Source organism: Rhea pennata, chromosome Z (assembly GCF_028389875.1).
Source record: "Rhea pennata isolate bPtePen1 chromosome Z, bPtePen1.pri, whole genome shotgun sequence".
NCBI lineage: Eukaryota > Metazoa > Chordata > Aves > Rheiformes > Rheidae > Rhea > Rhea pennata.
In genome coordinates this window covers 66,908,463-66,922,928 of record NC_084702.1, presented here as the reverse complement: position 1 = coordinate 66,922,928, position 14,466 = coordinate 66,908,463, and the positions used below count along the sequence as shown (strand labels likewise).

At 42.0% G+C, this 14,466-nt stretch overlaps 1 protein-coding gene across 1 annotated transcript; it reads left to right on the top strand.

Moving 5' to 3' along the window:
• The first annotated feature begins 1,089 nt into the window (after positions 1-1,089).
• Positions 1,090-12,903, top strand: PTGER4 (prostaglandin E receptor 4). Its single transcript, XM_062599577.1, has 2 exons — positions 1,090-2,121; positions 10,758-12,903. The coding sequence occupies exons 1-2, from the start codon at positions 1,297-1,299 to the stop codon at positions 11,349-11,351; spliced, it is 1,419 nt and encodes a 472-aa protein (XP_062455561.1). The 5' UTR covers positions 1,090-1,296; the 3' UTR covers positions 11,352-12,903.
• Positions 12,904-14,466: the final 1,563 nt, after the last annotated feature.

Genomic DNA, 14,466 nt, shown 5'->3' with positions numbered 1-14,466 from the left:
TCCCTAGTGATCTTCCCATGGCCTGGAGAAAGTAAGTTCTTGAAACAAACATACAAGCACTTCCCTCGTGCACACGGACTTGCTGAGTTTAGTAACACAAGTAGCAGAGCACTGGAGCCCAACACAGGCAGTACACTGATGCCATGCTCCGGGGAAGGCAGCTCTGCAGCACCAACAGACACCGCGTACACGCCTCTGACGCAAGAGTGCTTGCCATCGGCCTTTCGGCTTTGTGGTATCGCCTCCCTTTACTCGCACTTATCTTTTTGACAAAGTGCCCGACTGGGTCGCTCCTTGTGAATAAGCAAGCGGTGAAGTGGGGTTTACGCGTCAGACCCTCGCTCCCAGGCGCGAGCGGAGGTGTCACCCGCTCCCTCCTCGCGCCACGCTGCGCCCTCGCACCTTCCCCCCGCGCTGGCCCAGGGCCCCGCCGAGAAGCGGGCCCGGCGGCCGCGCTACCCTCCCTCCGGCCCAGCGGGCTGCCAGGCCCCGGGGAGAGCCCGCCCAGCAGCCGGGCCCCTCAGGGGCAGGGCGCGGGCCGCCGCCGCCGCGGCGCGCCGCTGAGCCCCCTCCGCCCCCTCGCACCGAGCGCGCGGCGCGTAACGGCCGGCAACGGCCGCTAACGGCCGCGCCGCGCGCCCGGGGCAGCCCCGCGCAACCTGCCGCCCCGGCGGCGGCGCGGCCAACGGCCCGCGAGCGCGGGGAGGAGCGGCGGGGAGCCGCCCGCGCCGCCCCCGTCCTCCGCGGCGGAACCGCCCGCAGCGCCCGCGCCGCGCTGCTCCGCGCCGCGCTGCCGGCGGGAGCGGCGGTGCCCGCGCTCTGCCAGCCGCCGCGGCCGGGGCCCCCGCGCCGCGCCGCGCCGCGCCCTGCGCGCCTCGGCGACGCGCTCGCTGCGAGAGGCGGCGGAGCACGGGCGGCGCCGGGCGGCCGCGACCCCGGCCCCCATCCCGATCGCGACCCCCGGCGGCGCGGCGCGGCGCGGCGCGGCGCGGCTGGGGACGCCCAGGGCGGGGAGGGGGCGGTGGAGGGAGGCGGAGGCACGGCGGGGAGGCAGCCCTCACTCCGCCCCTGCGCGCCGGCACTGCGCTGCGCCCCGCGCCCGCTCGCTCCTCGGGGCTTCGCCTGGCTGAAACACAGGACTTTCTGCTTTTTCTTTTCCTCCCATTTGAACTTCTGTTTTCACGCTAAACTTCCTCCCCGCCTCGCCTCCCAATTCTGACTTCTTTCACATTTTTTTTTCTTTTTTCCGGAGCCGCTCTCAGTTTTGCTCGCCTCCCCAGTGGCGGTGCAGGCATCATGTCCTTCGAGCCCACCATCATGCCACCCGCGAACACCTCCGGCAACGGGACCGCCAGCGAGGGCGGCAAGCCGCCCACCATCCCCACCGTCATGTTCATCTTTGGCGTGGTGGGCAACCTCATAGCCATCGTGGTGCTCTGCAAGTCCCGGAAGGAGCAGAAGGAGACCACTTTCTACACGCTGGTCTGCGGGCTGGCGGTCACCGATCTTTTGGGGACCTGCCTGGTGAGTCCGGTCACTATTGCCACTTACCTGCAAAATCGTTGGCCAGGAGGACCAGCACTGTGTGAGTACAGCTCCTTCATCCTCCTCTTCTTTGGACTGTCTGGCCTCAGTATTATCTGTGCCATGTCTATAGAGAGGTACCTGGCCATCAACCATGCCTATTTCTACAACCATTATGTAGACAAGAAGCTGGCAGGGCTCACGCTCTTTGCCATCTATGCTTCCAACGTGCTCTTCTGTGCCCTCCCCAGCATGGGGCTGAGCAAATCTACCTTGCAGTACCCTGACACTTGGTGTTTCATAGACTGGCGAGCGAAGGAGGCCACTCACGCGGCATATTCCTACATGTACGCTGGCTTCAGCTCCTTCTTGATCATGGTCACAGTGATCTGCAACATCCTGGTGTGCGTGGCCCTAATTCGCATGCACCGCCAGTTCATGCGGCGCACATCCTTGGGGACAGACACCACCTCCAGCCGCTTATCTGACTTTCGCAGACGCCGGAGCTTCCGTCGGATGGCGGGAGCAGAGATCCAGATGGTTATTCTGCTCATTGCTACTTCCCTCGTTGTGCTCATCTGCTCCATTCCTCTGGTGGTGAGTAACATTGTGCAACCCTTCTTCTTTTCTGTCATCCACATTGCTGAGTCTTTTCTCCTCCTAGACTGTAGGAATCTCATTTCGCCAGTACTGCTAACTGTCAGAGTAATTTTAATGCAGCTAGCATACATACTTGGTGATAAAAAAAAAACTATATAAATTTATATTTACAACAAGAAAAGAAACACACATATCCCAAGTTCTAGGCTCCTTCGATTGCTTAAAATTCAGTGCCAACAATTCTCAATACATTTTTCAGTGTTTAAGCGGAATCCGCACAGCAGAAATCCTAGTGAGAGCACAAGGCACTTTAAAGTTCACTTCTAAAATTAATTTGTGATGAGTGAGGCTTGGGGCTAGCCTGCATTTCTGGATGCACATTGTGTTTTTAAAATGTGCACACTGTTGCTGAAGGGTACAGCATTCCTTACTATGCGGAAAGACGAGAAGGTTCTGTTCATACGGTATCACCAGCGTACTTAGTGCTTCACACACCAACACGAAACAGAGCTTCCTGCTCAGAGGAATTCACTGTCTTTGGGGTAGATCCCGCATTCTTACATCCCCCAACAAGCCCCCCAGGGAGGGAGGGCTAAAATCAGTGGAACCGCTTGTTGATACAGTTTTCAGAATCTGGCCCACAAAAGCCTAGAGATCACACTGAAATGTCAGACATTACCACTAATCACCTGCTAATTTCCTGAAACAGCTGATACTCTAATCGTCATTGAACTGAACATACGGGATCCTCTTTCTTATATTCCTCCACCTTATCCCTAAGGAAGGGAGAAAACAGGCTCAGTTCCTGCTTGCCACCCACCATAATAAAACTTGGCGAACTTCTCTGCTATTCTGGCTCAGAGACATTAAACAAACAATTGGCTTGCCATATTCACCACCTTCCAAAACACAATTTAGAGAGCCAAGCAGTAGCTATTTCACAAAAAGTGGTTTTAGAAGATGGATGATTATAAAGGAATTTATTGTAGGTAGGAACTATTCTGCAGTTGCCTCACAGTAGAGGGGTGTGAAATACAATTGGCCAACTAGTACTGAGAGAAAAATAATGCATATGGATATTGGAGGTTTAGAAAAGTAAATCTGAAAGGGAGTTTGAGAGGTCAGTGAGTCCATCCCCCTGCTCCAAAGGAGGGTCAGGCCAGTTTTGCCACATTACTAACATATACAGAAGCCAGTGAAGTGTGGCTTTGCTGGCGTACCAGCTCTCCAGCTGTCGCTAAAGTCTCTTGTCCTTCAGGGTCGTCATTTCATGTTGCGCCATAGCATAACTGAGCATATTGCCACGTGCTTATTGCCTGTCATTTAAAGGAAATCAAAACGTGCTGTGTGAGTTGCATACAGGGTGTCTCCGAGAGGTGCATGTCTATTAGATCTAGGAACCGCACACAACCTGTTCTGCAGTCCAATGCCAGAAACTTCACGGTTAAACCAGCTTGCCACAGCAGGAGGCATTGGGTCACTGACTGGCCAACCCCAGACAGTGCCTGTGGGTGGACAGTACTTAATTTGATTAATCTAATATTGTAACAGTCATTTCACAAAAGAAAAATATTGTATTTTCAGAAGAGATGCTGGTAAATACAGAGAATAGCTTCTGGGAATTGAAAACAATGTTGTAAGACAATACAGGATATCAGTTAATGGACTCCAGCAGTTCTATAAAAAACAAAGCCTGTATTCCCTGGAGGGACAGCTAGAGGAAGGTTGAGAAGTCTGACTATAAAATACAAAACAAAATTGGTCATATTCATTAGGAGTTGGTAGTCTCTTACAGAATAGTTATAAAAAATAAATGAAAGAGGGAGGAGCTACCAGAAATGGAACTAGATTGTTGACAATTAAAATTAATGAACTTGGGTGGGGCAAAAGGTTTATTATTTAAACAGTTGTGGTGGAAAACTTGCATATAGCAGGTGATGTGTGAAGGTGCAGGTGATGAAGTTCTGTAGTTCTCTCAGACCTTGATTTCCACTACATTAAAAGACACATTGTTACCTTGGAACTGTTCACAGGTTAGCTTTTCACAGGAAAAGCAGCACACCTTTTCTGTATGTAAGATGAGGTTAAAGACTTTATCATTTCACTGTGTCTGTATTTCACTTAGAAAATGCACATCTAAAAAAACCCCTTTTTTTTAAGAAAGAAAAACAAAAAAACCCCCATGTATAGATTAATCATTACTGTGTCCAGTATGGTGAAGCTACTTTATAATAAAAGTAGCTTGTCTTAAGTCATTTGCTTCCCCCTGTGGGGAAACAGCTATAGCCATATAGGAATGTTTATACCACAGTGTACTGCAGTGCAAACCACTCTATGCTACACCCTCTGCTGTTGTGTATAGATTGAGTTTATAAATTCCAAAATAAACTAAGAAGTAGTCACAGAAGTAATATCTTTATGATGTAAATCCTTAGAAAGAGCCACTAGCAGAGATGGGAAGATCACTTACATGTATGTACATTTTTATGACTCAGAGGAGTTATTCAGAATTAAACTAGAAGCCCTTACTGCAGAGGAGGGGCTCGTTCTTAAGGAGAAAGCCTGGCAAACACAAAGAACGTGCAAGTAGTAAGATGATGGTGGTATAGTCGAGTTACATAATGCAGGCGCAGAGGATGCTTTATGACTGAAATTTTCTGATTTCCTACTGATGATTTAGGCTGAATAATAAATTAAAATTTAAGTCAAAGCAACTTCTGTAAGAGATGTGAACCACTAACTTTTTAGAACAAACTCTTTCATAAGTTATGAAATTGTAAACAGAAATAATCCAGGGGGTTATATTTATTAGGGTTTAACAAAAAAACTTATAGTCTTGAAACATTAAATAACCCAAAATAGTAAGTGAAGGCTTGTCTTGAGTTAGTGTTTAATGAGCAGCAAGCTGAGTCACAGAACAGCAGTTTTTAATAATGAGATACTCCAGTGCTCAGTTGAAGTTAGTATTTTAATGATTTATTCAAAAAATCAGCAAGTTCTTATGATGTAACAAAGTTATGAGGGATTGTGTAAAACTGAATGAACTTGACAGAACTGAAGGCTGATCAAATTTATCCAGGAAAATACTGAAAGAAATACGTATTAGTGAAAGTAAACTTGCTGTATAACCCAGTGTGTTGTCAACATGCAGGAAAGTGATGTGAAAGGCATGAGGAAGAATCTAGTAATAATTTAAAAAAGAAATAAGGAAGAAAAAAGAACAAAATGTATGCTGGGCTCTTATCTGCACTCCACTTCGGTTATCTCACCTTTTAAGATTGTGATTTTTTTAGCAAATAGTATCAGATATAGTTAAAGTAAGGAATAAGTTATATTGGAGTTTATCAGGAATATAGTAAAAATTATCATCTAGCCTTTAAAAAAATCTGTTTCAAGAATAAATACGCACATACTAGTCAAACTGTGATTCACTGTAATTCAATCTGGCAGATACGGTTACCTTTTTAAGGACAAGATCATTTTCTGATACTGATCACTGAAAATTGTTTTTAAATTAAGGTGAAATAGAAGATAAAATACCATGTGTCAGCATGTACATCTGAGTGATCACATGAAAGAATTAGGAGTTTGTAACTTAGTGTTTAATTGATCAGTAAGTGTGGATTTTGTATTGGCTTGGTTTGGTTTGTTTTTTTTTTTTTCTTTTGCAGTATCAGGGACTGTGCACAGCCATCAGCAAGGTGGCAGACATGATTTTTTGAGCAATGGGGTGATCTCTTACAGCAGGCACCAAGCCCTTGGAGGACAAAGGTTATTGGCTTGTAGAGCTGAAAAACTTGTTTTCTGCTTAGTGCTGTACAGTTTTTAAATCTATCCTATCAGTATATATGGACATAGATTATGAGAACAGATGAAAACTATGAAGATGACTATTTCACTAACTTTTGTGACAGTAACTATACAAGTCACTTGACAGTACCACATAGAAATAGAAATTGTGATCAGATGAGTTTGGGGAATTTTTTGTTTTTTGTTTGTTTTTACAAAATCTAAAAGGACAGGAAGCAGCATACAGGACTGTAATCCTACAAATAATTGTCACTTGAGGATAAACTTAACACAAATGCAAACAAACTGCTAATACTTTTAAACATATTGCCTGAATCATACAGCTACATACGTAACAAATACAAAACCCACTCTATGGGATGTTTTTCTTTTACTTTGCTTCTTTCCTTAATTAGGATTTCACATTGCACATATTCAAGCATCAGATTAGCTAACATATGCTAGTATATGAAATAATGGATTCCAATGACTAGGTATTTATTTAAAAGATATGAGACAAAATCTTCTATCATGCGATATCCTGTAGCATGCTTGTAGCCAGAACAGGATATACATCTCACTGTTCTTGTAGGTGATAAGTTAGTAAGTGCTGTTTCACCAGTATGTGAAGAAATTAAAAATTAACTTACCTTCTTTTTTTTTCATTTTTAACCAGATTTTGATTAAGACTTAAACCAAGCAATAGGTCTGATTGGATGAATGCAGCTAACATTTTTTGGTCTTGTAATAAGAGAGAGCACAACCTTTCTGGCAAGTTGAAACAATTGTACAGTTCAGTGTTTTCACTACATAGGTCCACATTAGGAATCTTTTACTTATCACACACCTGTCACAAGGAAATAAAGTGTACAGAGATAAAGAAACATGTCCTGTGCAATTAGACATTTTCTTTTCAGCCACAGTCGGTACTTGAAGACATTTTTGTCTTTCAGTAAACTCTGCCAGACAGATAGAGAAAGGTGAAGTAGATACCTGCATTTCAGATGTTGCTTATCAAAAGAACAATCCCACTATTAAATCTCTAATGTGTAACTGTAGCTACATTTTTTTTTTTAAAAAAAAAAAGAAAGATCTCCAAAGTAGGATGTGTATTTCTTCAGCTGTCAAAGTATACTTTCTGATTCTGTGATCTTGGTGAAGTAAATAGCTCTCCCTATCACTCGTCTAATCTTCCTAGTAATGAGTGCATTTAGTAGTATTATCTTTTGGAAGGCCTCCACTCCCACAATACTGTCCTTTGGACTCATAGCTCTAAGGGCAGGTACCTGTTCAATAGCAATGATCAAATGGTCAGATACGTAGGCTTGCATTTACACACCTCCAGGATGTATTCCTCTGCACAAGGAAAATCTCTTTACAGAAAAAGATAAGGAGAAACATTTGGAAAGAAGTACTATGGCGTAAGCTAAATCCTCTGTAAAAATACAATTCTTGTGTATATTCAACTTCTCATCAGTTTGGGGAGGAAAAAACTCACGCAAATGGCCAAGTAGATATTTCAAGAATGGAGTTTAGCTGATGCCAAACATACTCATATATCAATGTACTTTTCAGCCTTCCACTTTCTGGAATCCTGACTTAAGCTTTTCGAGTTTAGAGCTTGTGTCAGAAAAGACCGGTTTTACTTGTACAAGCTTATAAATCAAGTCACAATACTTCTCTGCGCCTGTGTATCACTAGTAGCACACTTTTGCTAGTCGTCATCTTTCATGCAACTACTGCCCATCAGAGCAGGGTTGCTAACAGAACTTTCACTCTTAATTTTGAAGCACAGGATGCTGTGACTGTATGACACCTGTGCCACCTAGTGGTGTGATACTGAATGCTATAGTAAGTCAAATAAAAGACTGGCTTTCCCAGACCCATACACAGGCAAATAGCAAGCGATTTTAAGTGCATTATTAAAAACATCATCAATAAATACTAATAAAACTGTAGGTATGTATAAATTTTAGACTCCAGAGAAATTGGTCTTCTCGCAGCCGGTGGTACACCAGAATTATTTACTGATAGACATCAGATGGCAACTGCAGCAGGATAGAGTCTAACACAATATGCCTAATGACAATAAAATTCAATATAGGCATACTTTTTAACGCATCTCAATTGCAAGTTTGGCTGGACAGAAAAATCAGGTCAGTAATAAGTATCTGTCAAAAGGACATCTGCAATGGTAGAGATCAGAAAGTAATTAGGAATAAAACTATCAATATCATTCATGATTTTCCCATTTTAAATTCTGTAGGAAGGTTTTGTTACTCTTAAATTTAGAGAAAGTACAGAGAGAAGGAAGAAAGCTGATTGTTGATTTGATGCTCACTGATCTTGAGAGAGCCTATATGTATAGGCTTGTCAGTTAGAGGGTGGGTGTCATGAAATCATACAAAATCCTAATGAAAATAACAGTAGGAAACAGGAACAGCTATTCATGGCTCCTCTTGCAATACAAGAGCTAGAGACCACCTCATTCATCTGGTTGACAGAGTCTGCCTATCAAGCAACAGGTTTAAAACAAACAGGAAAAAAAAGGAAATAGTTTTTCCCACAACACTCCACAGGCTGTTGTGGAGGCCAGAAATATAAATGCCCTTAAAAAAAAAAAAAAAAAAGAAAAAAGAAAAGAAAAGAAAAGGAAAAAAAAAACACTCATCCAGATTCATTCTTCAGCTCAGGGAATCCCTGAATCACAGCCAGCTGATGGCTGTGAAGTTGATGGGAAGACATGCATGTAAGGGACCACTCCATGTTTGCCCTGATTCTTACACTTTTTCCTGAGCATCTGTTATTGACTAACAGATCAATAGGCAAGCTACAACCTACCGACCAAATGAGTGCAGAGCACGTTACTGTGAGATCAGAGCAGAGCCACATCCACAAACATCACAGTCCTTCTGTTAACCTGCTCAGCAAAGGTAAGCAGGCATCCCACATCACCCAGGAACTTTTCAGCATTCCTATGCCTCTTGGCTTACCTATTCCTGTGGTTCTCACACTGATCTTAAGCTATTAGTTATTCACCATTATGCCCATAAAACCAAATAATTCAGAAAATATATTCTGTAAAAGTTTTGTCAAGCATAAAGAAGGCTCAGGCACCTAAACAGATTGAGAAGCAGTTTGAGACTCCCTCCCCTCTTATGGTATGAGCTTTGCATTCAGAACTCTGCTCCTGAAGAGAGATTCTGCATTTTTAAAAAACAAATTTTATTTATGCTTTATTTATTTATAGCACATTCAAACTTCGAATTCTGACAGGCAGAACACCCCCTCCCCATGGCCCTGCTCAAAAACAAACTGAAGTTTTTCACCAGACTTGGAGGGCTTCATACACACTACTTCTAATAAAAATGACTTAAGAAGGCTGTTTACGTTTGGCTTCAGTTTATTTAAATGTTTGTGTGCCTCGTTGCTGGTAATCTTCTTCCAGCTAGGCCAGACCTGATTCATTACATGGATCAAGGCCAAGGCCAAAATAAGACTTTTAAAAAACCTGCAGTATTGCTAGTAGATATTTATTGAACCAGGTAAGAGAATTAGTGATTTATTTCCACTCACCTTAAGGAGTCTGAAGAAAATGGCATCTTCTATAGGAAATTCTTTGCGGTGGCTTTCGTAGGCCTTCCTAAAATTCAGAGCATAGCGTAGATCTTGCTAAAATGAAAAGCAGCTATTTGAGATTGCTCAGCATAGTAAACTCATTTGATGACACTGGAAGTAGTAAACTCCTTGGTGACATTGGAAAGACAACAGTTGATATCAAAGGAACTGGACAGTGCCTTGCTCACAGTAGCACTTGCTCACAGTAGCATTTACAAAAGTCAGCCATAAAGCAGGAAATGGTCTGGTTACCATTCTTTTCTTAGATTCAGAAAAAGAAAAAGGAAAAAAAAAAAGAGAGAGAGAAGCTGAAGGAGATACTTCTGTTTAGAAGACAAAGGAGATATTTCTGTTTAGAAGACGAGATCCTAATTAGCCTTGAATTTTGTGCATGGTAAATTAGAAATGCTAAATAAACAATCACTTCATCCAGCCACTTCAAACTCCTCAACATCTTGACTATTTAAGCATTATTTTAATTCATTTTTAGGTAGAACCAACATGCTGGCTCATGTAGGAGAATAGAGCACTCCAGTGCTGAAATCATCCTGATCAACTAGAAATCTGCTAGCTGGGAGATCATTTCCTTTCTCCTCAAAACATGCTGCAACAAGCAAATGGCTAATGGTATTCAAACCTTTGAAAGTCCAGTAATGACAGCTGCCAGCAAAACATATTTCTAAGCTAGGGAATAGACAGCTCTGGACTTGTTTCTGGAGACCAGTTTACTTCTTGGGCTATAATCTGCATTTCAGTTTCTAAACATACAATAACTATATCTTTGCTAGAGGAAAATTCGCTGATGGGCCAGGCCTCCTCAATGGAGCTAGACATCCCTTTGCAGGCAGCATAGGATTTGAAGTGTACAATAAAGCAATAAATACAGATCTAAATCCTTGTTCCTGGGTTCTATAAATTAAAAGGAAAGAAAAAGAGCAGCCAAACTTGAACATCAAAGAATTTCACAGATCGAAGTAGTTGAAGGCTCAACTTCTAATCCTGAGGACAGTGAACTTTATCTGTAACAAAGGTCACTTTGCAGCAGATTCATCTAATTTTTTGCTATTTCAAAAAATAAACTCATAAACATTGATTCCTGGCTTTGCCAGCCTCTTCTCTTGCTGTAAGTTGCAGTTGAAAATTTAGATCTCTATTTTGAAATGTAAACTTTAATTTCCTGATGTAACTAAAATTGTCTTCCTCCTCCCTGCTATCCCCTTGGGTAGGTCCGTGTCTTCGTGAACCAGCTGTACCAGCCTGAAACAGTGAGGGATGTGAGACAAAACCCTGACCTGCAAGCCATCCGTATTGCCTCAGTGAACCCCATCTTGGATCCATGGGTCTATATCCTCCTCCGCAAGACCGTGCTCAGCAAAGCTATTGAAAAGATCAAATGCCTCTTCTGCCGAATTGGCGGAGCTCGGCGGCAGCATCCCGGGGGCAATTTCAACTGCGTGGATGACCGCAGGACATCCTCCGCCATGTCCAGTCAGTCACCTTCCTTCATCTCCCGTGAGCTGAGAGAGATCAGCAGCACCTCACAAACACTGCTCTATCCTCCAGAGTTAAGTGAAAGCAGCATTGGGGGTCGCATGCAGCTTCCAGGCCCCAGTGCAAGTTTGGCTCAGTCTGACACTACATCAGTAAGGACACTACGCAGCTCAGAAACCTCAGACTCTTCACGGGGGCAGGACTCCGAGAATGTCTTCTTGGTGAATGAAATCCAGTCTGGCAGTGGGGCTAACTCCGCATCTAAGAGCGGCCCTCTCCAGGTCACCTTCCCCACTGAAACATTGAACTTATCAGAAAAGTGTATATAGCAATAAAAACCATTAAACCCTGATTATCCTTCACAGTACATTGGAAAAACTGGTGCAATAGATAGGCATTTTACCTATTCAAGGGGAAAGGGGTTCAGCTGTGCTCCAAAGGGCTATTTTTCTCTTGCTATGTGATGGGTACACTTCTTTTAGACTACTGAGGACTGTATGGAACAGACATTGCACTTCTCCCTGTCATCAGAAACTGTACAAGACAGGTCTAACAGGACTGGAGCATGAACTGTCTTGTTCCTTGGCACAGGAGAGCTACAGGCTCTGGAAGTAAAAAGATCCATCACCTGTTTTTCTTTTCTTTATTTATCTGTCCAAATCTGGTAGAACTTTTTTTTCCTCTCACTGTGGCTGCTCAGCTATCAAGGTTTTAAGCTTCTGGTACGAGAGCTAAAGGTGAGACAGCTACTTGGAACTGGACAGAGCTCTACTCTTAACAGCTATCTGGGGTAAAATTTTCAAGTGTCTCACTAAAGCATGAAAATGTGAATTTTTACTGTTGTACATATGTCAGGATTGAAAATATTTAAAAGTCTATTCTTCTCTGTGAGAAGGTTTCATATTAATACAAGGTATATAGAAATGATTGCCAGCCTTCTCTTTCCCCAGTATTGCCTGCTGAGAAGACCTAATTGTTTTAGATTTGTTGTCCATGCTAGATTCACAAGCTGATGAGAGTTAGTTCTCTACATAGAAACAAATAAAAAGTGAGTGAAATGGGAACACGTGCTATTAAGAAAAAAAAACATGCTTTCATTTAAGAATATTCCTTTTCAGTGTATGTACATACTAGAAAGACAGATTTTATTTATGTGCTCAGAATGTTTCTCTGTATAACACATCAGCTCCTCTTGGGAGTACTTCAGCCCACATTCTGCACACATTTAAACACACACTTAACATTGCCCAAGTGAGTAGTCCTTCTGCTGCCAGGGAGACTCCATACATGTAAAGTTAAGAACATATAAAAGTGCTTTTAAATATCAGGGCCTACACTTTCAATCCCTGGTTAATAATCTTAATACTCACTTTAGTAAAAACATCACTGATGTAACAAAGGTATTTTTTCATAGCATTTATCATTTTACTTTAAATAGTAAATAGAATTTTTATGACTGTGTAATCTGATATTCCATCACATAAACATAAAAAACCATGGAAGCAGAATCTTCATTTTAAAGGTACAGATTATAGAAAACCATATCCTTATTTTGAACTCCTTGAAAATTACTTGTTCCTAGAGTTTTAATGGCAAACACATCACAAAAAATAATTGTTAATCAGTGACAAAAAGGAGTTTTGTGTTTTATTTTGTAAGGGTTAGATCTTGTTCCAGAAGAACTGTTTATCAAAATCACTTTCTGTACAGATATTGGATGATGTTTCGTCAAATAGTAAGCATGTTATGCTGCTTAAAGTGTTTTCATGTGAAATGCTTTATTGTAATGAAAATCTTGAGCCTTTTGTTGAAAATGTTTAAGCAGTTGTATGGACCAAAATCATTTTGGAGATCACAATTAAATGGAAATGTTCTGCTTGATCTTGGAAGTTTATACAAGTCTGCCATTCAGTGCCAACTCCTTACCTTAATAAGCCACCCATTTTGGAACACTTTGAACTTAGCTACTGTCAAAACATACTTTGTTCTGCAAGTTTCCAAAACATCACAGCATGATCACCATCAGCAAGCGGAAGCCATCTTCTAAAATTCCTGAGGATGTTGACACAGAGTCTTCACACAATAAAACAAAAACGATCAATTATATTTTCCATTAACTGGGGAGCAGTTGAGCTTTATTTGCTTTGGCATATGGGGAAAGCAAAATTAACTCTCCACACAAATATCTGCGCCTAAAGTCACTATTCACTGGGTAAGGTAGAGAATAACTTTCTACTAGATCCAAAGATAAAGATCTGTCCAAATTCTTTGAAATTAAACTACTCTTCTATGGTCTATTGTTTTACTAGTGACCAAAAACTAGAATACACTTACTGTATTTCCTAAGACAAGGATACAGTACTTGATAGAGCATGAAGGTAGGACTGTACCTGCAACTATACAAAATATGCAAATTTAAGGCCACACTGTTGCAGCTGGAATAAAACAGCACACCAGTATTATTGGTACTGACAGTAATGACAGAATTAAATAGCAACAGTGCATAATAAAAGTGCACAATATTTAAATAAGACTATATATTGCAGATGAATATAATATATAATTTAAGCCTATATATTACAGATGAAAAATAAATACATGTGGTCTGGAAGACTTCTAAGCAAGAATAGGCTATCTTAAATAGCTGACCTTCTAGCAGAACATGTTTCTTCGCAAATGTGTATGATAAGCCTGTGGTCATTTTCCTGCCCACAGCATTGCTGGTATGTCAACAGTGGAGTGGATTCATAGTACACACATCATCACTAATTCCCTCAATACTGAACTCGGGGATCGCCAATCAACCTGCAGATGAAAAAGTCTCCTGAGGAATAGTAGAATTATCTATGAGAACTTAGTATCAATGCACAAAGACAATACAGGGAGCATCTTTAATGCTTAGTCACATAAATGGATGTTCAGAGTTAGCCTGGCTAAAAGGACTGAGCAAGTGTGCCTTTGTTTAGGGGTGACATACTGCGTATCCCTCCTACCCTGCCTGCCAGTCCTAATCAGCTTTGGAACCTTCCTGCATTCTGACTCCATACAGACCATGCCAAAATTACTGAATTCTCCTTCTCAGCTTCCTTTCAGTTAATAGAAGTCCAGTAAGTAACTAAAAGTTTGTAGAAATTAGTGACACATGAAAGTTAAAATAAAAGGTTATTTTCCTGCTAGGCATTACACATAGCTTTCATATTTTTGAAAGGGCTTCCCTTCTCATGCATAATAATAGCTCTCCTTTTGCTTCCCACCTCCCAGAGATCCATATACCTCTATATAGCCTGCCTTCCACATCTGCATCCACTTTCCCATCTTTTAAGTGTTCAGAAACAAAAAAATCATTCACTACCAACACTTTTATGCCAAAGTTACATCTCCTTGACTATCCTCCTGAGACCTGTCAATACTAATCCTACATCGTCACTTACAGCAGTCAGCCTG